Here is a 23,561-nt window from a genome sequence, read left to right on the forward strand (position 1 = left end):
TCAAAATACTATACTGTGTTTATATCATTTCAAATTTCAATGACCCCAATAACTGTTTGATTACCATGTTATGGTATTTGCAGTCAGTGACAGCATTAACCACCAGTGATGCACCAGTCTCATTACAAATAATGTGACTACACACATGCAGCCACTGATGTGGAACATGCAGCACGCAGTGTGTTCTTGCTAAACACGTTAAGTGTGATAAATACTGTATTGTGAGGCATTTGCCGTGCTCCCAGAACTTTGAGGATGGTCATATTGTAGCTCAGTTCTCACTCTGTTGTACTTGTTGATATAGAGAACCAACACAGGTGTGGAAGACCCTGTCTACTGGTTTAATTTATTGTTTTTGTTTTGTTTTTTTGTTTGTTTGTTTTTTCAGATACAAATCAAACATTAAGTCACTTGCAAATAATTGTTGTCTAATAATCCAAAGACTGCTTTCTGTAGGTCATAACACTGAATGGCAGTCCAGTATGCAGTTTTTTTTAGTCTAGTCTTAGTTACGGTAATGCCCACAATTTCAAACTTCATTGTAATTCTTGTATGGGGTCAAAATCAACCCAAAGAAACTGAGTTTCCCAGAAAGAAAGAACCTCATACCTCATCCTCACACTTTGCCACAATTAGAAATACGCCTCAGCTTTCTTTACCTTATCTTGTCAAATTCCGTTTTGAATTGTTTTCCTCCTGACATGTTTTCTTTTCAGGCTGATGCCCCTAACATTGGGCTAATTCCAGAGAGTGACGCTGTAGGAGTGACTGTCGTTCTCATAACCTGTACGTACCGGGGGCAGGAATTCATCCGCATTGGTTACTATGTCAACAATGAGTACACAGATCCAGAACTTCGAGAGAACCCACCGCTCAAACCTGACTACACTCAGGTAACTTTAACGCAAAATACTGATCAAATAATGCAGAGTGCATTCTGGAACAAGAGTTTAAGGCCCCGCCCACCATAACTAATGATGCCAAAAAATGTTGAAATTAGTGAATATTCATCAACTCATACGTTCTTCCCTATCTTAGCTCCAGAGGAACATCTTGGCCTCCAACCCTCGTGTCACCCGCTTCCATATTAACTGGGAGGGTTCAGCAGACAAGATGGAGAACAGTGAGAACATCGACCCCACCCCTAATGCCAGTGGGATGCTCCCGCCCTCCTGGATCCCTGGAAAGGTTCCATCTCTGGGACTGATGCCAGACAACTCCATGGACTGCATGTAGGAGCCATCTCCGTTACGTGAACACTCGCGCTCATGAAAAAGAACCCTTCCATACTGTATATAAGCACCCTTTATATAAATACAGACACAGCATGGTGCATTTGCTGTAAATGTGTTCGAGAACATGAATCACAAGCACAGGGCACGGGGGCCATATTTTGGCACTAATGGATTGGATCAGGGCTTTGGAAGCCCCCTCCCCATTACTGTTGTTGAACAGTTTGGTATCCAACCTGTGTTGGTCAAAAATAAGGAGCTCGTATTGTCCTAAGTAGATTGGAGCAATGACCCTCACCAGCTCATCACAGAAGTGCAATCTATGAGATGCCGCTGTGTTGAAGGATGTATCTAAATGTACTTGCCTTGTTTACGTCACAATATCATCCCACACATGTCTGAATGGAACTTAAAGTAATGGGTGAGGGCATATTACCGTTTGGTTATTAATGTTAACTGTAAATAATGTTTCTGAAGCGCTTATTTTTTCTAGGTGAAATGGCATATTTTGTTTTTTTTACTTGTGTATTCCTTTGTTTTGAAATATATAACATATGTAGAGGTAATAAAGTTTCTTGTTTGGTTTCTATACCTAATGCTGTTTTAAATTGGTCTTACTACAGCTGAATTGTTTTCTATCGAATAGTCATGGCAGTGGTTGCCCGCTATTCCCTCCCTCTTTTCTTCCCATTTCATTCATAAAATGCAGGAGTGATGCATCACATCACTATATTCACTCCAGCCTGAAGTTGCTTAGCAACTGCAGCCAGCTAGAGGGTGGTGACTGCTCTCACTCATTGTATCCCCATTTTCTTTAAGGAACACACTATATATACATCCACCTGTTCACTTAATTTATTTTCTTGCCCTGTTCTCTGCCAACCCCTCCAACTGGGCTCTGCATCCGCAGCCCAAATTTAATTGAAATGTATATATGTGTTAAATATGAATGTGTGAATGTGAATCTACATCCGTATAGGGGGATCACATCATTCATTTCCACTGAGGATGATGGGGGGGGGGGGGGCTGCGCGGACCCATTTGTTTACTGCTAAAATCAGGAGAAGGGGGGCCGTTAATCTTCCGCTCACGCCCGCACAGGACGCGCAGGGCCGCGCCTGCCGTTCCTGAGCGCTTGTTACTTGACAGCCCAACCAAAAACCCCGACGGGGCGCATTAAATCCTGACCAGGCTTTCTAAAAATAGCCCGCGGCCGACGTCACTCGCCCGAGCGCGTCCGTCGCGAATGTGGGAGTAGCGAGGCCACGCCCACCCGCGAGCCGGCGCCGGCCAATAGCGGCGCGCGCACCCGCAGAGGTTCCCACGATCCGGCCGCTCGGACCCAATGGAGGAAGAGGAAGGAGCGGAGCGGGCGCTGACGTCGCACGGCGGGGGGGGGGGGGGGGGGGGGGAGGATATGTGACGTCACCGGGCCTCTCGGTGGAAGGGCGGGACGCCGATTTGTTGACGGGCCGCCATAGGCCCAACCAGCGACGTGCGCGAGAGGCGAACGCTCCGGACGAACGACCAACCGGCGCGTTCTCTCGCGCTGTCCGCGGTCGGGCGAGGCGGGACGTTCCCTCGCTCCCGTCGTCCTGGAGATGCTTGGGGGGGGAGGGAGGGGGGGCGCGATGTGGATTTAGGTGGAATTCCCATCGATTAAGCGACTCGCGGAGATTTGTGGTTTTTGTTTTTATTTTTTATTTTTTTATTTAGGGGGGGGGGGTTTGCGAGGCGGGAGAGGGGAGGGGGGGGCGGGCAGCGATATAAAATTAGAGCCCGGTGTTGGGATAGCGGAGCGCCGTCCCGCGGCCAGCTGTAGCTGCGGTGTTCCGGGGGGCTGGTGGAGCCGGGGCGGGCGGCCTCGGTGGGCTCTTCGGGAAGGAGGAGGAGGCGAAGACACGGCCCGTCAGGAGAACCGGGGGTACGGCGGTTCTGATCATTGTGTGTGCGCGTTGTTTTTTTTTTTTTGTTTTTTTTTTTTGTGAGGCAACACATTTCATCCAAAGCTGTGAAGTTACGCACGTTTCACGGTCTGGATTTCTAAAGCGGGAGAAGCGGCCGCGGATCGCCCGGTGACAAGTCGCTGCCATGGGCAACACGCCGACGGCCAAGAGAGGCAACGAGATGGAGAGCGGTAGGTACCACAAGCACAACACAACACAACACAACACACACACACACCTCTCTCTGTTCTCTCTCTCTCTTTTACTGATACCATCACCAGTTAACAGCACTAACGTGGTGATTGAGACGGTTCTTAATACAGGTTGAATGACGGCTTCACATCCGTTGACATAGAGCATAGCACAGGGGTATTCAGCTACACTCTGTCTGGGGCCAGATTTTCAACTTGTTCCCAACTTCCTACAAATCAACTTTTTTTGTGCCTACACACTTAAAAAAATCAAAAGAGAATGCACCAAACATAACTGTATTTGGGGATATAATTCGCTCATATTTTATACTGCTTCATGTGTGTGTGTATATATATATATATATATGTGTGTGTGTGTGTATATATGTGTGTGTGTGTGTATATATATATATATATATATATATATATATATATATATATATATATATATATATATATATATATATACACACATACATATATATGTATGTGTATATATGTGTATATATATGTGTGTATATTTATATATGTGTATATATATATATATATAAACCAGGCAATCTTGCATTCTTAGAGCAGGGTTATTCAACTGGCAGCCCAAGGGCCAAATATGGCCCGCACATCAATGTGGATTGGTCCTTAAATAAAATACATTTGCAATAAGCTAAAAAACGTCTCAACCAATGACGATTCACTTTCATTCACTTTCTGTCAAACAAATAGTGACATATTAGAGGTGTTATGTGGCTGGTAAACACAGGACCAAGATTGAAAATGAAAAATGTTAAAATGTAATAAAAAAAAAAACCCCAACGGAAACGTTTCTTGTTTATAGTTTAGATTCATTAATGTGAGGAACACCTGATGTGAGTAATTAAAAAACAACAACTATATATCACAAATATCCCAAATATAACAAACATATATATAATATATAACATATATATACTACATATACTACTACAAATACATACATAATGACATATATACATATACACATACACATACATACATACATATATATATATATAATTATTATATCGGATGTATATCATGGGTACAAAGGATACATTGCAGTCTCTGAAAACATGGCTTCATCCCGTACATAAACAGTCCTGCTGCCCTTGGTTGTCCCAAAGTCAGTAGGACTATCCCCAAACTATAAAGGCACAGCGCCTGCAGTGGGTATACCTCGTTCCACTACCAACACATTATAAAACACTAAGTCATCCATCCATGTCCTCAGTTCAGATGCTCTGAGAAGTCATTTTTTGTTTTTTGAGTGCAATTGCCCGCATGAGAGCCCAGATTGAACAACTATGCTTTGGTAAAAAGGGAAGTTGTATGAAGCTTGTTACAGCAGCGGAGCGAGTGGAACAATCATACAAGCACACAAAAGCTTCAAGTGTGTGTTCAGGTTGAAATCATTGACTAAACTAAATTGGCTATTTCTAAAAAATATATTAAAAAAGAAAGTCTAAAATTGTGCTCTTCCGTGCAGTAATACTCTTGGAGCAGCTTGATATCTAAAGGTATTTCGGAGCCACTGTATCCCAGTCCATGGTATTCATGATTTATTTCTTCACAACTTATTTTTCAACTTCTGAGAATTGAATTCAAATAGAAGAAATCCCTGCTCCCTTCAAATTATCTCTGTTACTCCGCCCAAACTGACAGATAAAGCTTTAGGGAGGGAATTCTCCACCTTTCGAGTTCTCCACATCATTATTTTTGAGGCATTTAGGCCAATAAAGAAAATGAGAATATATACTTTCAAAACTGGAAGTGCAGATATTGAGCATTGTATATTAGGCAATTGTTTAGCGAGAATTTGAGTTCCAAATGGATTTATTAGAAATTATTATATATTTCCAACCTATTTAACTAAATGTTTTATTAAGTACCTCTAAGTATATTTATCCGTATTCTGTGTGCAAATCAAGTGACCACACGTGGGGTCGCGACCCCAGGGTGGAGACCACGGACGGCCTGGGACTTGAAAATGGCGCTGGACTTTTTTACCCAGACCAGCCCACCACACCCATCCCGCGGATACTCCACCACCCCCGCCCCATCGACGCACTTAAAAACACACCAGCCCTTGATACCACCACTTATAAATATAATGGATGGATACTCAAGGCAACAGAAACACTAAAACAGCTATTTTAAGAGCAAGTGAATGGTTTGTTGCCAGCAGGCCACCACTGTGAGGATACCATGATATATTTAGGCATTCAGTGTTTCATGAATGTTTATATTTAGGCAGGCTGTATAATCTACTTCAACACAGGAAATAAGTCAGATCATGCCAGTGCCAATTTGATCACTTTAACCTTGAAACTTGAAGGACTTACTCTTCGGGGTAGGTCTATAAACAAATAATTACAAACATCAGGTACTGACTGTACACATTTGTACCTCTAATGTGCAGTTGAACAAAATAAACAAACTCTAAATAATATCTAAAATTAAACACAAATGAAGTACTGTGTATCTTTTTGGCCTGCTGCTAAGGTACAGATTATTACTCCTGGCCTGGGTATTGCTGGTCTATAAAGAATAAAATAATATTGAAATAAAGAAACACCACCTTGTTTATATTTGTACTAGTGCTAGGGGATTGCTCGTCCATAAATGATAAATAATATCTAAAATTCATAATTCCGATACTTGAAGGCAGCATGGTAGCATTTTTCGACAGGCCTTGAACGCAGCGGCACCGCCTTTGAAAATAATCCCTTGAAACTTGGAAAAACAAATGATGTTGCGTGCAGCCGGCAGTGCTGCTGCTAGTGCTCATAAAATATCACTTATCTTCATGCAACTTGTAGCATCAGTTTGAAGTGGCTTTATTTTAATTTTTTTAATTTTGAGCCTTTTCAGCACTGCCTTTCTTCTTTTTACTCGTATTTTTCTCTATTTTGACCGGCTTGGTCAGGAATCCACCTGTCCCCGCGCTCCCGGTGACTGCTGGGATGGGGGGCCGGGTGCTTCGTTGGCCCATTTTGATTATGAGGGCTGGTGCATAATCAAAGTGGGCCGGCGACGCAGATCTCTCTGATCTCTCCCACGGAATCTTGTTTTTGTATAATGGGCTGCTCAAGCAGCCCACAGAGATTTGTCTCGGTCCTCCTGATGGCCAGTCCGACTATGTCTATGACAGTCTCCACTGAATATGGTTGAGACTCTCTGCTTCAAGGGTATTTTGATATTCATTGCACGTCTGTGTGGTTGTGGTTTTACAGTCAAGGAATTCCTTGCTAAAGCAAAAGAAGACTTTCTCAAGAAGTGGGAGACCCCTGCACAGGTTAGTGTGTGCATGTTCTTGTCCTCTATGCATGAAGAACATACAGTACGTAGTAAAAACAGTGGCGAGGGAGATTGAAGCCTCCAGATCAAACTGCATGTATTTAAAGCCGATTTCTCTGCAAATCTTACTGATGCAACCTTTAAACTCCTTAACACTTTCCAATGACTACTTTGAACTCAGTGATTCAGTGTTGGAACTTTTCTGGAGTTGGATGGGCAATGAATTCTTTATATTTAAAATTTGATCTTAACATACCACCAAAAAGAGCAAATAAAGAATCTGTGAAAATATTTCAGGGTTCATGTTGTACTTTAAAGCCTAAACATTTGGGCTTTTCCAGCTAAACATTGAAGAAGAAAGGGGAACGTGTGAGGCCAAGCACACATTCAGTCATCATACCCACCCAGTTCACCCCCTAAATGATCAAAACATGTCAATGACATATTGCATGCATGTCCATAAAAATAAAGTGGTGCAGTTCAAGTCACCTCCTGCAACAGGGCATGGTGTCCCCCTTTCATTTTCAAGGCTTCTTATATGCAAAGACATTCAACTAAGAGGAACACTTAGAGGAGGGCAGAGGAGGTTAAGGAAAAAGAAAGGACATAGGGAAGGGATGTGCTTACGGGTTCTTATTACAACGGATAAAGGGAATACAGGTTTGTATTTTTCTTTTTGAGTTGCACCCTCTTGAAAACGTTAAGCGGTGTGTTGTGTAGCTCTTTTTGTTACATGACAGTTTAATCCTAGAATCAAACCAGAATTATTTAAGAATACAATCTCATCCCATTTGACTGAAAACGGTGAACGTACCACGAATGGAATGTTTTTGCTTCCTACTTGCTGCATACGTTGGTGTTGCTGTCTATGTGCATCAGCAGACAGGCCGCGCACGTGTGCTCACCTCTACGGCTCTTCCCCCTGTTCAGAACACAGCTTGCCTGGAGCAGTTTGAGAGGCTGAAAACCCTGGGAACCGGCTCCTTTGGCAGAGTCATGCTGGTCAAGCACAAAGAGACAGGACAGCATTATGCCATGAAGATCCTCAACAAGCAGAAGGCCAGTTTGGGTTCTGTATCAAGAAGTTTACTGGAGAGGGATGCGGGGTATGGGACTCCTGAGTCCTTGAGGTCATAGATAGATAGATAGATGGATAGATGGATGGATGGATGGATTTTTTTTGAATTTTGTTTTTCTCAAATAAGCTGCTAATGCAAAAATATACATACCCTGACCTATCAGAACTTAAATTGTCAATTGTCAAATCTTGATGCGGATAGAAACCAGAGACTAAACATAACCTTCTTGACTTAGATAAAATAAAGAAAGCTAGTACTTCATTAATCCCCACAGGGGGGTGTGAAATCCGGGCGTTGCAGCCTCTCAGCGAGGACATGAGGTACAGACTAATATTATATACACCAAATTCACAGATACAGAAATAACAAATAAAAAAAGTAATAAACAGTTCAACAAAATAAAATAAATAATAAACAACTCAAGACTATACATGCAGTGTGGTTATTTTCAATGAAATATCACTGCAAATTAAAAATAGAATATAAAATCTAAGATGACCAATGTGGCTGGAAAATACGGCAAAACCTTGGACAGACTATAATGTGTATATACAGTATATACTGTATATGTAAGAGGATTAGGGCCACATGAAAAAAAACATGTTGCCATGTGTGGAGAAAAAAAAAAGTGAATTAAAAAAATTAATTAACAAAAATGATTTCGGTTAATTACAAAACGATTTGAGTTCCGAGATGAATCACGGAACTGTGTTTTTGTGGGCCCAATCCGCTCCTGGGAATGTAACTTCTGATGGGCAGCGCCGCACATGGGCTCGCTCTCAGCCTCGCTTTCGCTGCCTCTCAGGTGGTGAAGCTGAAGCAGATAGAACACACTCTGAACGAGAAGAGGATCCTGCAGGCTGTCAGCTTTCCTTTTCTGGTGCGGGTGGAGCACTCCTTCAAGGTAGAGTGAGTGAGTGAGTGAGTGAGTGAGTGTGTGCGTGCGTGCGTGCGTGTGTGTGTGTGTGTGTGTGCGCGAGCGCGCGCAAACATTTTACATCGCGATATATCCCGCCCACATATATCGCGATACACGACATTATTGCCGTTGCAAGGGTAAGCGCTCCCCCTGGAGGGGAACGGCCTTTGGAGGTTGGAAGAGCTTGGAGAGCGTCCCCAAGCTGGTGGAGGACTCACGGTTGCGCAGGGCGCCTTTCCCCCCGTTCAATTACAATAAACACATCCCAAATCAAACAAAGAACAAAACTCTGCATTTGTTGCCTTTGGAGGAGCGGATCGCGCTACGCCGCTCGCTCGCCGCCGCCATAGCGTCGTTTAGTGAACGACGTCACTGCGGGGCTCGCCGAGCGGCTTTTTGTTGTTGTTGTTGTTGGGATCTCCGCGCCGTGCGCTTCAGGTCGATCCCGGACGGAGGCGTCCGCGTGAGGGGGTTCGTGACGGGGGTTCCGCAGGTGCAACCTGTAGCGATGCAGGCGTGCGCGGCCCCAGAGAGAAGCGGGCGGCGTCGAGTCCGCGGAGGGCGACAGCGCCGTCTCAGGCCAAACGTTCCTTCTAATACCTCGAGATCTCGTCGTGGCGTTCACGCCGACAACAATTTGCACAACCCAGATCCCAGACCCAGACACACATTTATATTATAAATACTTCATATTTAACTCTCTCTATTTTAGTTTTAGCGCTCATTTTTCTAGTCATTCAGATCCTTCATCAGTTCTTTCACTTCCCCTGGTGGTGCTGTGGGCACCAAGGCATCCGCACGGCAACGCGCAGCCCGGTGCCCGTGCGAACTACCAGCGCCACGCTTCCCCCTCTAGTTTAAAGCGAAACTTGCGTGCGTCTTGACGGGATAAAACACGTGGGGTTTTTTTTGGGGGGGGGTTACGCCGTTTTTTCGTTGGGCCCTTCCTTCTTCGGCAATGCATCGACGAACGCTGCCGCGGTTGTTTGCCTGTAGCTCTGTCTTTTATGAATTGTACAGTGCTCACATTCCGAGGGTAACGTGACAGCACACACCCCCCCCCCCAAAAAAAACACCTTTCCCCCCTGAATGTCATTCAGCAGCCACAAGCACATTAATGATAGTCGGAATAATTTTTGTATTATTTATACTGTAGCACAAATTGTAGTGCAATTCATAATGATACAGATCCCCAGGCAAACAATGGCGGCAGCGTTCATCGATGCATTGAGAAAACGCACGTTTTTGACGCCGTTTTAAATGCCTAAAATGCGGATTTTATGCTACTATTATCTACTGTTATCAAACCTCTCTCCCTTTCCATATTTAATATATATCATATAGATAGATGGTGCCATCTACTTAGCAAAATAAATAACCTCTCCAAGAAATTTACATAAATAACCTTGCCACCCACCCCTTAAAATAAAGAATTGTCCTTGCTTGAGAAACATAAACTGATATCATCCTCATTTTATTGATTGTTAATGGGACGTTTTTCATGTAAGAAAATAGCCTTTTCCATTTTTCAATGATCAATGCTATTGAGAGTTTGTCCTATTGGCTGTTGCCCGGCGACAGCGATGCTCATTTGCATAAAGTTAAATACTGCTCAACTTTCCTTGTCACTGTGAAGCTGGGCTCCACCCCCTGCAGGCGGATGAAGCTGAGCTCTGTCTGAAATGCATTGCTACACTGGCGGTCCGACCTCACCATTATTCATAAAAAACCCACATTTTTTACGCCGTTGTAGGCGTTTAAAGCGGTGTTGAAAAAAAAAAGTATGTTTTTAATGTAAATCACGTCAAAATAGATGCCGTGTAGATGCCTTGACGATATTCTCCGCAAAGACAGGGGGCGCTGAGCACTAAACATACACAAAGAAGTCCTAAGGGAAGGATCTAAAGATATTTCAATACTGTGAAAATATCACATATGGTGGCAAATACCGCAATATACAACAACATATCGTGTGTGTGCATGCGTGCGCATGCGTGCGTGTGTGAGAGAGTCACTGAAAAGTCCCTTGTTTTCCCCAGGACAACACCAACCTCTACATGGTCATGGAATACGTGCTGGGCGGAGAGATGTTTTCCCATTTACGGAGGATCGGCAGATTCAGGTGAGCGTGCGCAGCTGGTTTTCCTGTACAGCGTGTTCTCCTCCCCTCCAGTTGACTCAGCGCTTCTTTCCCCTTCTCCCTCTGCCCGCGTGCTTCGGAGCAGCGAGCCTCACGCTCGGTTCTACGCAGCCCAGATCGTTCTGACCTTCGAGTACCTGCACGCCTTGGACCTGATCTACAGAGACCTGAAGCCCGAGAACCTGCTCATCGACCAGCAGGGATACATACAGGTCAACCCGGTCATATAATCGTTTAGTATTTCATAATATAATAATTAGATATTTGGCAGAATGTCAGGTTTTGGAATCAAAACCCTGTCAAGATAGAATTTAAAAAAATAAAAAATGGTGACAAACTGAAAAGTGTAGTTGTGAAGTGTTGAATGTGCAGTAAGATAAAATAAATAAAATAAGATAGTACTTTATTGATCCCCCGAAGGGGAAATTCAGGCGTTGCAGCAGCTCAATGGGGAAGTATAAAGTACAGAGTAACAGCAGGAGAGTGTACGTTCAATTCACGATATACAGTATACATACATATAATAAGCATTCCGATGGTAAAAAAATAAAATAAAATAGAATAAGTAATAAAAAATGTCTCAAGAATGTACAAAGGAATCCCGGAAGCACTCCGCCCTGTACCTGGGAGTGGTTAACCGCTGGTTGAGGGAGCCGCCCGTCCTCGGTGGCTCCCCGTGGAGAGGATGGGATGGCTTCGCCAGGATGCTGTCGTTTATTTTTTCCTCCTCATTCTCCTCTCTGCCACCACCTCCAGACTGTCCAGTTCAAGACCAGCGACGGAGCTGGCCTCCCTCACCAGCTCCTTCTGTCTGTTGGCATCGGCAGCATGGATGCCGCCTCCCCAGCACGCAACACCGGTTACCGCAGGACCGCGTACCAAAATAACCGATTTATAATACACAAATGAACGTGCATGTGAAAGTGTGTGAGAAGGATTTAAAGACACGCATTATGTTTTGTGAACAAGCAAAATAGCTTCAAGTGCACATAATTTACATAGAAATACCATTTACGGCTGTAGATCTGCTTCTGTGAGTGAGAGAAACCAATGCCCTGAGCCAAACAGACCTCTGATTTTAGGCAATGATCTGATTTGCCACTGGAAATGAATATCTAATTTCATAAATGCAACCAGGGTGTGACCGCTCATCTTAGCACAGCAGACTCTGCTGCACTCTGATGGTGAACAGTGAAATAACCTCTTTGTGCGTGCGTGTGTGTGCGTGCGTGCGTGCGTGCGTGCGTGTGTGTGTGTGTGTGTGTGTGTGTGTTTCCTCCTACAGGTGACAGATTTTGGATTTGCCAAGCGGGTAAAAGGTCGGACCTGGACACTGTGTGGCACCCCAGAATACTTGGCCCCTGAAATTATTCTGAGCAAGGTGAGCCACCGGCATCGCAACTTTTGAACCACAGTGCACTGCCAGCTTTCCGGAGCAATTTTTAAGGGTGTCATCCGGGAGTTAAATTGAGTTTCAGCAGGTTTACCAGTCTGCACACACCTTTCACACATTGCTCCCGACCATGTTCCTCATGAGGGCTCACATAGATTGATAATATTGTCTCTATGGTGAGAAACCTTCCTTAAAATGATCTTCTGTTCCAACTGGCAACAACAGTAGCGCATATTTTTGTGTCACGGTAACGCATTATATGAGCGTAAGCAAAGGCTCCTCAGCCTTCTCAAATTGAATTAACAAACTTTGGATGACAGAAGCTCAGCTCGGTGCTCTGTCGGGTCGGTGTCCCCACGTCACAGACTCATACCAGCATCAACACACAGATCGAGAGGACCTGCCAACTGCAGCACCAGCAAGCAGCCCCACAGATCCAGGAGACGACACTACATCCACCCAATATTCTGACACGTCTGACCAACAGAATTATGCAGGGGCCCACTGGTGCTTCAATTATATGATCAACTATCACTCTCTGATCACAGAGGCTACATTTGGACTGCCTCCTCTTTTTCTTATTGACCGGTCACTCAATTCTAAAAAACAAAAAAATTCCCGTGATGTTGCATCTTTTAAATTCCACACGCGGAGGAGGCTTCGCCGGTGCCAAACGGGTGAGGCAGTGTGCGATGACTCGCCGCCACAGCGCCACAGTCCAGCCGCAGCATCGCTTTGATGCGGGGATTGGACCTTCCTTATCTGCGTGTTCCTGTGTGACAGCCGCGGTGGTCGGCGTTGGCACTGACATTCAAAAGTGCCTTTGGACGTCCGAAAACGGTGCAGACTTCACAGGCCCCCCCACCCGTCCGTCCGTCCATCCGTCTTTCTCTGATCCGTCAGTATAACCGGCGTGCCCTGCTCTTGCTTTGTGCAGGGTTATAACAAGGCCGTGGACTGGTGGGCGCTCGGCGTGCTCATATATGAGATGGCTGCAGGCTACCCCCCTTTCTTTGCTGACCAGCCCATCCAGATCTATGAAAAGATTGTTTCGGGCAAGGTAGGTTTCAAACTTTGTATCATATTATTTATGGATCATGTTATTTTTGTATGAGTAACTCTGCCAGACTTCACCTAAAGCCTCCAAAGTTTATAATATCCTGGAGTGGGAGGGTAATTGAATAGTTTGGATTATTGCAGCACTGTAAGGTAACAAATGCCTAAAAAATCAGTGTGCATAGAAGAAGAAGAAGAATCTTTAATTGTCACGCAACACACCACACTACCACGCATGCATACACACACACACACACACACACACTCATGCACAGGCTTTTGGATGGTGGCCGTTGAAGTGAGGCCTCTGCATTTAACCCATCCTGGCTTGTCCTTCCTCTGGGGGGGCAGCCAGGAGCAGTGGGCAGCATTGGTCGACGCGGCCAGGGACCTGGTAACGAGTGTCCATCGCTGGTCAGACGATGAAGTTTCTTACTAAATATTTTTCACATTAACCCATACAAACATGCAAACCTTTTCTTCCTCTGTCAAAGCGCGGGAATCAAAACAATTTATACAGCGAGTGAAATTCAGAAATAGCCATTAGAGTTGAGTTCACCTTCGCCTCCCACTGCAGAGAAGCCCGCGCCACAGCAAACAACCTGCTCCTGAGCTTTGCTGAATGAAAAAAATCAAAGCCCGTTTTAGCAACAAAACAGGCTTTCGGCTGCGCCTGCAAATTGGACCTGGAGTCCTTCGCTCTTTGCACTTAATGTGAACCCCACTATTCTAAACAGTTGAAGAACTCCAGATATATTTAATTTCCATGAAAACGTTTGGAATGTGTCCCACTTTACCAATAATATGCAGCTCGTATTCTATTTCACAGCCCACCATATTTTCCAATTTCGCGGAAAATGATGCATTGCCTGCTTGCGCCACTGTTGTACAGTATGTTCAACATGATTTCTTGTTAAAAAAAAAAAAAAAAAAACCACAAACGCAGGCTGAAGACGTTAGTAATACATTTATAGATTTAAAGTAAATTACATACAGTATATTTTTCTGCATGAACATATTTATGAACCTGCCCGGACATGGCTAGCAGGTTATTGTTACTCAAGACATTTACGCTCAGAGTTAACTTTTGCAGGGAAACGCAAGCTCCCAGACTCCCAGAACACACCGCTGCTACATCTTCCCCCTCCTGCTCTTGAGATTTGGCTTAAAGACGCTCCTCCACACGTCTGGTGGGTTTTATGCAAATAGCTTCGGACTGATTTCAGACGCGGATTTGAAATCTCCAAAAAAAGCATATAAAGAATGAGCTTTCGCTTTTCACTTTGTTAAGGTGTATTTGCGGCGCACCACAGAGCTCATTTTCCCTCAAACCTCAAATTTGTTTTTGATTTCCAGTATTGGTGGCCTTTCGATATTTCTAGGCTATGCACCATTATATTGTCATCGCCTTTCCTTTGCTGTGTAGTAATAGGGTTTGTGTTTGCCAAAGACTGAAAAAGAGTTTGGCTAGAACCACGGCGGTTTCACGGAAACACAAACGGTATCATCTGTACGTGTGGTCTCATTACTCATAGAATATTCTTATTTCTTCCACTGCCTTTGACAGCTCTGAGGATTCAGTCCGTTTGCCTGCAGCAAGGCGGAGACAGCTTTGTGCTGAAGGCACTTTGAGCAACCCAGTACGTTTAGCTGCAAGGTGTACTTCAACAGCAGATAGTCACGCAGGTTAAAATCTGTGCTGGGTAGCAAATTATTTTGTTTCTGTTTTTTACCCATGAGACTCTGGGGGTTATGACAGTGTCTCACTCATGACATGTCATCTCTCTGCTTACACACGACCTACAACGATAACAAATAGATATATATGTCATGCAAACATTTCTGACCGAGTTTGACGCTAATGCCGGGACCCTGTCGGTTCCCCCTGGTTTGAGCGTCTTTGCTTCTTGAGTGACGATTCTCCATCGCAACATGCATTTCTGCCGAGATCAGCGATTCACGTTCGACAGGACGGGAGAGTCGTCCGTTCGGTGACGTCTCTGCTCCTGTCCCCAGGTGCGTTTCCCGTCACATTTCAGTTCCGACCTCAAGGACCTCCTGAGGAACCTACTACAGGTAGGTTTTCTTCTTCGCGGCTATGTTCGACTTGACGCTCGGCGTCGCTCATGACACCGCGCGTCTTCTCCTTGACGCGTAACGCTCGTCAACGCTCTGCTGTCGCCAGGTGGATCTCACAAAGCGCTACGGCAACCTCAAGAACGGCGTCAACGACATCAAGGGACACAAATGGTTTGCCACCACGGACTGGATTGCCATCTACCAGAGAAAGGTGTGTGTGTGTGTGTGTGTGTGTGTGTGTGTGTGTGTGTGTGTGTGTGTGTGTGTGTGTGTGTGTGTGTGTGTGTGTGTCTCTCTCTCTCTCTCTCTCTCTCTCTCTCTCTCTCTCTCTCTCTCTCTCTCTCTCTCTCTCTCTGAGTGATTGGAGGTGTGAGCGAGCGGAGCGTGTGAGCGTTTGGTAGAGTGAGTGACTTTCTAACTTTTTCTATCAATTGCATGTTTATAATTATTTGTTGGTGACGGGTTTAGTTTTTTTTTGGTTGTAGGGTGTGTGCACAGCGGGTGGGGGGTGGTGGTGGTAGTGGTGGTGGTGGTGGTGGTGCGGGTCCGCAACCATGTCGGACCTCACCAAGCTAACGAGGAAGCACGGCATTAAGTTGCCCGTGGCTTCCTCGGTCTCGGTGGAGGACTGCAGCCTGGCGGTGGGGAAGGCTGTCGGCTACAGCAGCGTTGTGTCCGCAGCGCGGATGAACAGCGCGGTGGTCATTTTCCTGGATGGCGTAGACAAGGTGAACGCGGTGGTGGCGAGCGGCGTTACGGTGAACAAAATGTTTGTTCCCGTCCTGCCTCTCTCCACACCGGCGAGGAGGGTGAATTTGGCGAATGTTCCGCCGTTTATTAAAGATGAGACCCTCACTAAGGAACTGGCGAGGCACGGGAAGGTGGTGTCGCCAGTTAAGAAAGTCCCGTCGGGGTGCAAGTCGCCGCTGCTCAAGCATGTGGTGTCGCACAGGAGACACGTCCTGATGGTGTTGAACAACAGGGATGCGGAGCTAAACGTAGCTTTTAAAATCAGGGCGGATGAGTTTGACTATGTGGTGTTTGTCAACACTGACACCACCAAGTGCTTTGGGTGCGGTGGGGAGGGACACCAGGTCAGGGCATGTCCAGGTAAGAAGGCAGGCGGCGAGACAGGTGAGGGGCAGAAGGGTGGACAGGACAAGGAGGGAGCACAGGGGGGGGCAGGTGAGGGTCAGAAAGGGGAAAAGCAGGCGAAGGTGGGGGCACAGGAGGGAGCAGGTGAGGGTCAGAAAGGGGAAAAGCAGGCGAAGGTGGGGGCACAGGAGGAGGCGGGGGAGGGCCAGAAGGAAGGAGGGGAAAAGCAGGTGAAGGTGGGGGCACAGGGAGAGGCAGGTGAGGGCCAAATGGAGGCAGGGGAAAGACAGGTGGAGGTGGGGGCACAGGGGGAGACAGGTGGAGGGCGGAAAGGAAAGGAGAAGAAACAGGTGAAGGTGGGGGCACAGGAGGGGGCAGGCGAGGGGCAGGGGAAAAAAAAGGAGGGGGGGGAGGGGAATGTGGAGCCGCAGGAGGGAACGGGTGGAGGTAGACAGCGCAGCCAGGTGAGCGTGGAGACACGGGGGGAGGCAGGCGAGGGTCTGGAAAAAAGGCAGGTAAGGGTGGGAGGACAGGAGGGGAAGGAGGAGGGTCCGGAAGACAGGCAGGTGGGTGCGGGGGGACAGGAGGGGACTGGTGAGGGAAAGGAAGCTACGGAACAAAGTCAAAGGAGTGCAGGTGACGTAGCTAGGGAGGAGGAGGCACTGGAAGGAAGTGACTTTGAGATGGGGGACGAGGACGATCGGGTGAGAGTCCCCCGGCTCAAAAGAAAGTCCAACAAAATGGCAGGAGACTCTCAGGCGAAGAGAGGGACAGCAAGCCAGGGGAAGGCAAGTCAGGAGGTGGAGCAGGGAGGCTCGGAGTCAGAGTCCTGGATGGAGGAGGACTCTGCTGCAGACAGTGAGGGGCAGGTTTTTCTCGGCGTAAAGAAGAAAAAGGGCAAAAAAAGCTACAGTGTGGGCAAAATAAAAGCGTTTCTGCACAGGACGAAGAACGTGAAAGGGATTAAGGTGGAGGATTTTTTCTCAGACAAGGAGTTGCTGGCGAACGCGGCCCAGCAACAGATGAGGAGTAAGGGGAGAGGAGGGTTCACGGACCAGGAGGTGTACAGGTTAAAGAAAATAGTGCAGAAGATCAGGAAGGAGCTGAACAACGGAGAGGATGGGGAGGAGGTGGAGGTGGGCGCTGCTGTTCGGGCTGTTTCCCTTTTCCGTTGCAATGAGTGACTTTAACATCAGCACGCTGAACGCGAATGGGGCCAGAGACGCAGCTAAGAGGTCTCTGCTGTATGAGCTGATGGAGCAGAAGAGGCTGGATGTGCTGTTGGTGCAGGAGACCCACAGTGACTCCGGCAATGAGGCTGACTGGAAGAGGGAGTGGGGGGGGGAGGTGGTGCTAAGCCACAAGAGCACCACCAGCGGTGGGGTGGCTCTTCTCTTTTCTAAGAGCTTTGCCCCAGCATCCTTTGAGGTGGAGGAGGTGGTGGAGGGCAGACTGATGGTGGTGAGGGCAGCATTTGAGCATCATAAGTTTGTCTTTATAAATGTGTACGCTCCCACCACAGGACCACACAGAGTCACTTTTTTGCAAGTTTTAAATGGGGTTTTAAGCAAAACTCGTACTGAGGAGTTTTTGTTTCTAGGAGGTGACTTTAACTGCACCGAGAACGACCTGTTAGACAGGAACCACTGTGAGCCTCACAGAGCATCGCAGAACGCGATGAGGCTGCTCTCAAGCGAGAACGAGCTAACGGACGTGTGGAGGAGAACCAACGGGGATGAAAGACAGTACACCTGGGTGCACTGCAGAGGCACCTCTTTATCGTTGGCCAGACTAGACCGGTTTTACTGTTTTAAGCACCATTTCAACATTTTTAAGGAATGTAGAATGGTGCCTGTTGGTTTTACCGATCACTCCCTGGTTGTTTGCCGTGTCTTTATCGCCAATGTAAAGCCCAAAAGCGCATATTGGCATTTTAACACCACCCTACTATGTGACTCCAACTTTAAAGATGCTTTTAGGTTTTTTTGGGAAGGTTTTAGAGACAGAAAGCAGGATTTTATTTCCTTAAGACTGTGGTGGGACTATGGGAAGAGGGAGATAGAGCAGCTCTGTCGGCAGTATACTCTCAATGTCACACGGGACATCACCAGATCTATGAGGGATCTGGAGACTGACATTGTGGAGTTACAGGGTGTAGTGGAACCAATCGGGAATCGAGATCACATTAAGGACCTCAAGTCTAAAGGAGCTGCTCTTGCAGACCTACTAGGCACCAAGGCGCAGGGGGCGCTGGTCCGCTCTCGCTTCCAGAGCGCAGCACTGATGGACGCACCATCTAGTTTCTTTTTTAGCCTGGAGAAGAGCAACGGGCAGAGCAGGTTTATCCACGCCCTGAGATCAGACACAGGACAGGAGCTCAGGAGGCCGGAGGAGATCCGGACGAGAGCCGTGGACTTTTACACAGAGCTGTACAGAAGTGAGTACGAGGAGCAAAAAGAACTGTTTTACTCCTTTTGTGGGAATTTGCCCAGGGTCCCGGAAGATGTCAGTGCGGTGCTGGGGGAACCTCTGACCCTGCAGGATCTTTCCACGGCCCTGCAGAGCATGAAGGGGGGTAAGGCCCCTGGCATCGACGGGATTCCTGCAGAGTTTTACAAAGAGTTCTGGGAGGAGTTACGGGAGGACCTTTTAATGGTTTTTAATGAAGTTTTTAAAGATAAGTTATTGCCAGTCAGCTGCAGGAGGGCAGTCATCACCCTCCTACCCAAGAAAGGAGACCTGCAGGAGATCAAGAACTGGCGTCCTGTGTCCCTTCTGTGCACGGACTATAAAATCCTGTCGAGGGCACTGGCCAACAGGCTGAGGGAGGTGATGGACCTGGTAGTCCATCAGGACCAAACTTACTGTGTGCCTGGTAGGTCCATTCTGGACAATGTGTCCCTAATTCGGGATATTTTGGACGTCTCTAGTTCTCTGGGCATTGAAACTGGGCTCATTTCGCTAGACCAGGAAAAGGCGTTTGACCGGGTTGAGCACCCTTACCTCTGGAAAACTCTGGAGGCTTTTGGCCTCAGCCCTGGTCTGGTAGCCATGATCCAGGTTTTGTACCAGGACATCGAGAGTATACTGAAGATTAATGGAGGGCTGAGCGGCCCTTTTAAAGTGCGTAGAGGGGTGAGACAGGGCTGCCCCCTCTCAGGGATGTTGTACTCTCTGGCCATAGAACCATTGCTGTGTCAATTAAGGACGAACATCGAGGGTGTGTTTCAAAACGGTCTCGAGAGAAGCCACATTCTATCAGCCTATGCGGACGACGTCATTGTCTTAATAAAGAAACAGGACGAAATCAGCAAACTGGAGGGGATCGTCAGGGACTTTGGGCTGCTATCAGCAGCGAAAGTCAACTGGGGCAAAAGCGAAGCGCTGGCTGTGGGCGGATGGAGGGGGGGACTTTTAAAACTGCCAGGAGGCTTACGGTGGCGAAGGGATGGGTTTAAGTATCTGGGAGTGTTTTTAGGGAGCGAAAGTGTGGTGGGGAAGAATTGGGAAGGACTGCTAGGAAAGATACAGGGCAAGCTAAGAAAATGGAGGTGGGCACTGCCACAGCTGTCCTATAGGGGCAGGACGCTCATTATTAACAACCTGGTGGCCTCACAGCTGTGGCACAGAGTGGCCTGTGTCCAACCACCAGACCTGCTAGTTAGGAAGATACAGGCCGAGCTGATAGACTTCTTTTGGGGGCGGAATTTCCACTGGGTCAGGAAGGAAAGGGTCTTTCTGCCTAAAGAGGAAGGGGGGCACGGTGTGGTGGACATCAAAAGCAGAGTGGCAACTTTTAGGTTACAGTTTGTGCAGAAGTTGTTAACGGGGTACTTTAACGTTTGGAAGGACGTGGCGGGCTTGGTCTTAAAGAGGACTGGGAGGATGGGACTTGACCGCTCGTTGTTTTTAATGGACACGAGTCTTCTAAACAAGTCGGGCGTACCCCGTTTTTATCAGGAGCTTTTTAAAGCATGGGGGTTATTTAAGAACAGGAAAAGGGAGGCCGCAGATTCCCTCCACTGGCTCCTGGAGGAGCCGGTGATCGGAGGAGCCAGGCTGGATGTGCAGGACGGGGCCACTCCAGGACTGAGGAGCATCCTGAGGGAGGCGGGGGTCCTGACCCTGAGGCAGGTGGTGGCGGCGGCAGGGAGCGACCTGCAGGACGGCGAGGCCATGGCGGAGCGGCTGGGGGTGAGGTCCACCAGGATCGTACACCTGGTGCTCAAGAGGTGGAGGGAGACGCTCACGGAGGAGGAGCTGGCCCTGCTGAAGGAGTACGGCGAAGGCGCGGAGGAGCCAAACTCGGAGGATCCCTTCCCGGAGATGACCCTGACCCCCAACCTGGAGGGGTCCTCCGGGAAGCTGCTGCACAGGGCACGTTATGCAGAACTGGACCTGCACACAGCCAGCGGGAAGGCTTTTTACAAAGAGTGTGTGGTTGTTTTAAATAGGAAGGGACTGGAGGGGCGGCAGGACACTGTCTGGAGGGGACGGCTCCAGATGGGGGGACAGGAGGAGCCGTGTTGGAGGAGTTTTTACAAAGCTCCCTCCAAGAAAAGGACGGGGGACCTCCAATGGAGAGTCCTACATGGAGCCATAGCTGTCAACAGCTTTGTTTCTGTTTTTAATCCCACGGTCGCAAATGAATGTCCATTCTGCAAACTGCCAGAGTCCGTGTTTCACTGTTTTGCAGAGTGCGACAGACTTTTAGAGCTTTTTAGTCTTTTAAAGGAAAGTTTTAAGCTCTTCAAGGAGGAGTGGTCCAGAAACTGTTTTATTTTTGGGGCCGGATACTACAGGGCCAACGCAGAGAAATGGCGACTGCTTAATTTTCTAGTCGGGGAAGCGAAGATGGCCATCTACCTCACGAGGAGGAACAAACTGAGGGGAAAGGAGAGTGTTTTAGGAAGAGTGTTTGTAGCGTTGGTCAGGGCCAGAGTCTTGATTGATTTTAACTTTCACAGACTGATGAAGAGTCTGGACGTCTTCATCAAGCTGTGGTGTTTTAACGACGCCATCTGTTCCCTGGTGGAGGACGACCTGTGCTTCCAGTCTGTTTTTAACGTGTAGGACTCTGTTAGTGAACCAAGTGTGTTTGTTGCATTGTCTGTAACTGTGAACTAGAGAAAATGTTAAAATAAAGATGCTTTAAAAATCAAAAAATCTCTCTCTCTCTCTCTCTCTCTCTCTCTCTCTCTCTCTCTCTCTCTCTCTCTCTCTCTCTCTCTCTCTCTCTCTCTCTCTCTCTCTCTCTCTCTCTCCCCGGCACATCTGGTTTTAACCCGTTGAACTGTGCGCAGGTGGAGGCTCCGTTCGTGCCCAAGTTCAAAGGTCCGGGCGACACCAGCAACTTCGACGACTACGATGAGGAAGAGATCCGGGTCTCCTTCACTGAGAAATGCGCCAAGGAGTTTGCAGAGTTCTAGCGCGGCGAGGGAACGGTAGAGAGAGGGCGACGGGGGAAGGAGGCGACGAGACGAGGAAGGCCGCCCGAGAGGGAGAGTCGGAGCGCCGTCTCCCGTCCAGCCACTGGCGCCAGCGACGGAGGGAGGAAAGAAGGAATAAAGGGAGGACGAGGAGGAGGAGGGGGTGGGGGACTGAAAACCAGCAGTGTTGCCTTTTTTCTGTTCCGTTCTTTTGTAACGTTTATTTATTAGTGTGTTCGCTGAGGATCCCTCTCGTGAGCGAGGGGGGCTCGGGGGGTTCTGTGCGTTGGGATCTCCGTCTTCTCTGTCGAATCTGTCGTTTTGCGCGGTGATGAAGCACGGTCTGAGGCTGTTGACCGCCTTGCAACACGGAGGTAGGTACATACCAGAGTCGCGGTGAACAATGAATCGAACCATAATTAATTCGGCTGACGTGCATATCTCTTAACTTGCCCTTCATTTTTAACCCTTTCACAGTTCGGACTTCGCACAGTGCCCTCCCGCGATCATTCCCGCTCTCTAAATTGACCCAAAGGGCTCTTGAAATCCAATAGTACTATTCAGTGTCAACGCGCAAATCTTGAGTTCATATCCTTCCAGTCTGAGGTAATTGTTTTGAAAATATCTACATGTAAGCTATTCCTCAAAAAAGATTTCATCCACAGCATGTGTCCCCGTTTTCTACAGAACCAAGCGGCATCTCTTGTTCGAACGGTCTTCAGCGTTGACGTGCCGTAACTCGAAGGGAGAACTAGAACAAGACACGTGGGAATATGTTTGCGACAGCGACCAGGCGTTGCTTGTCAATTGCAACCAATTCAAAATGTCACTAAAAATTCCAAGTTTTTTCCATTGATATCTATTCTAACGCTCGATGCATATTTTAAGGGACTGGATATATTTTAAATGGTGTTGCAATGGCACTGCCACAGCAAATGGCATCTCAGGTTCGAACATACTGTATCACTAAATATGTCACAAGTAGTATAAGAGGGCAGGCGTAATTCTCACTTGTGATGACGAGTCCATTCTGCAGGAGAATGTGGGAAATGTTGGCTTGTGTCTTCCAAAATTTCCCCGCTACATAGAATTTGGTTTTGCACCTATTTTCGGTGTAAAAATCCGAGCCCCCCTCCCGGATCTGCCGGCACTGGTTCTGTATGGTCACTCAGCCATTTGGCCTGTTCCATCCCCTCCTGTTCCATCCCCTGCTATAAAACACCATCCGAAGCAGACTACCTCAAACTGCACTCTGGTCGGTTCCGAGCGGTGATGTGCCCGGTGTTCTTTGCTCCCACAGTTTCTGCTCAAGCCGCTGATTTGTCTTTATTCACTCAGACTCCTTCTACACATCCAACAAGCCAACACACTTGTCACCTGCTTTTAAATAATGACTGCCTTTCTCGCTGGCAAATACCAAAGTCCTATACTTTTGTTTTTGAGCGTTTGTTCACCACGCAGAAAACGTAGCGCCCCAACTTTTAGACGCCGCGGTAGCCCTTGAGGTAATAGCAGAGGACAAGCATGCAAACTGACACAGTGGTCATTGTTCACCTCGCTGCAGAATTAAAAGTGTGATTTAAATAAAACCGAGTCACAAAGTTCCAAACATTGAAAGGCTTATTCTTATCTGTGACTTGCACCACTAAGTCACAGATACAAAAAAAATCAAGTGGCTTTCTTATGTATA

At 47.2% G+C, this 23,561-nt stretch overlaps 2 protein-coding genes across 3 annotated transcripts in view; both read left to right on the forward strand.

Moving 5' to 3' along the window:
* LOC307229693 (histone chaperone asf1b-B-like) overlaps positions 1-1,823 on the forward strand; it is a 4,514-nt gene extending 2,691 nt beyond the window's left edge. For both annotated transcript variants that reach the window (XM_079999735.1, XM_079999736.1), the window contains exons 3-4: positions 717-893; positions 1,039-1,823. In XM_079999735.1, coding sequence (XP_079855861.1) covers positions 717-893; positions 1,039-1,236 — 375 coding nt within the window. In that variant the 3' untranslated portion in view covers positions 1,237-1,823. The remainder of the gene's footprint in view (positions 1-716; positions 894-1,038) is intronic.
* A 1,204-nt stretch (positions 1,824-3,027) lies between these two features.
* prkacab (protein kinase, cAMP-dependent, catalytic, alpha-b) lies at positions 3,028-22,014 on the forward strand. Its single transcript, XM_079999731.1, has 11 exons — positions 3,028-3,369; positions 6,618-6,679; positions 7,612-7,740; positions 8,566-8,664; positions 10,719-10,801; positions 10,905-11,031; positions 12,105-12,200; positions 13,150-13,272; positions 15,285-15,344; positions 15,454-15,558; positions 21,746-22,014. Exons 1-11 carry the CDS (start codon positions 3,324-3,326, stop codon positions 21,869-21,871), a joined length of 1,056 nt encoding a protein of 351 aa, XP_079855857.1. The 5' UTR covers positions 3,028-3,323; the 3' UTR covers positions 21,872-22,014.
* The last annotated feature ends 1,547 nt before the right edge of the window (positions 22,015-23,561 follow it).

Source organism: Zeus faber (assembly GCF_960531495.2).
Source record: "Zeus faber genome assembly, chromosome: 4".
Classification (NCBI taxonomy): domain Eukaryota; kingdom Metazoa; phylum Chordata; class Actinopteri; order Zeiformes; family Zeidae; genus Zeus; species Zeus faber.

Bases quoted from the DNA above. Each gene is read 5' to 3' on its own strand.
- prkacab (XM_079999731.1), top strand. From the start codon at position 3,324: ATGGGCAACACGCCGACGGCCAAGAGAGGCAACGAGATGGAGAGCG. The intron at 6,680-7,611 runs GTTAGTGTGTGC...CCCCCTGTTCAG, and splicing joins AGTGGGAGACCCCTGCACAG to AACACAGCTTGCCTGGAGCA. The intron at 8,665-10,718 runs GTAGAGTGAGTG...TGTTTTCCCCAG, and splicing joins GGGTGGAGCACTCCTTCAAG to GACAACACCAACCTCTACAT.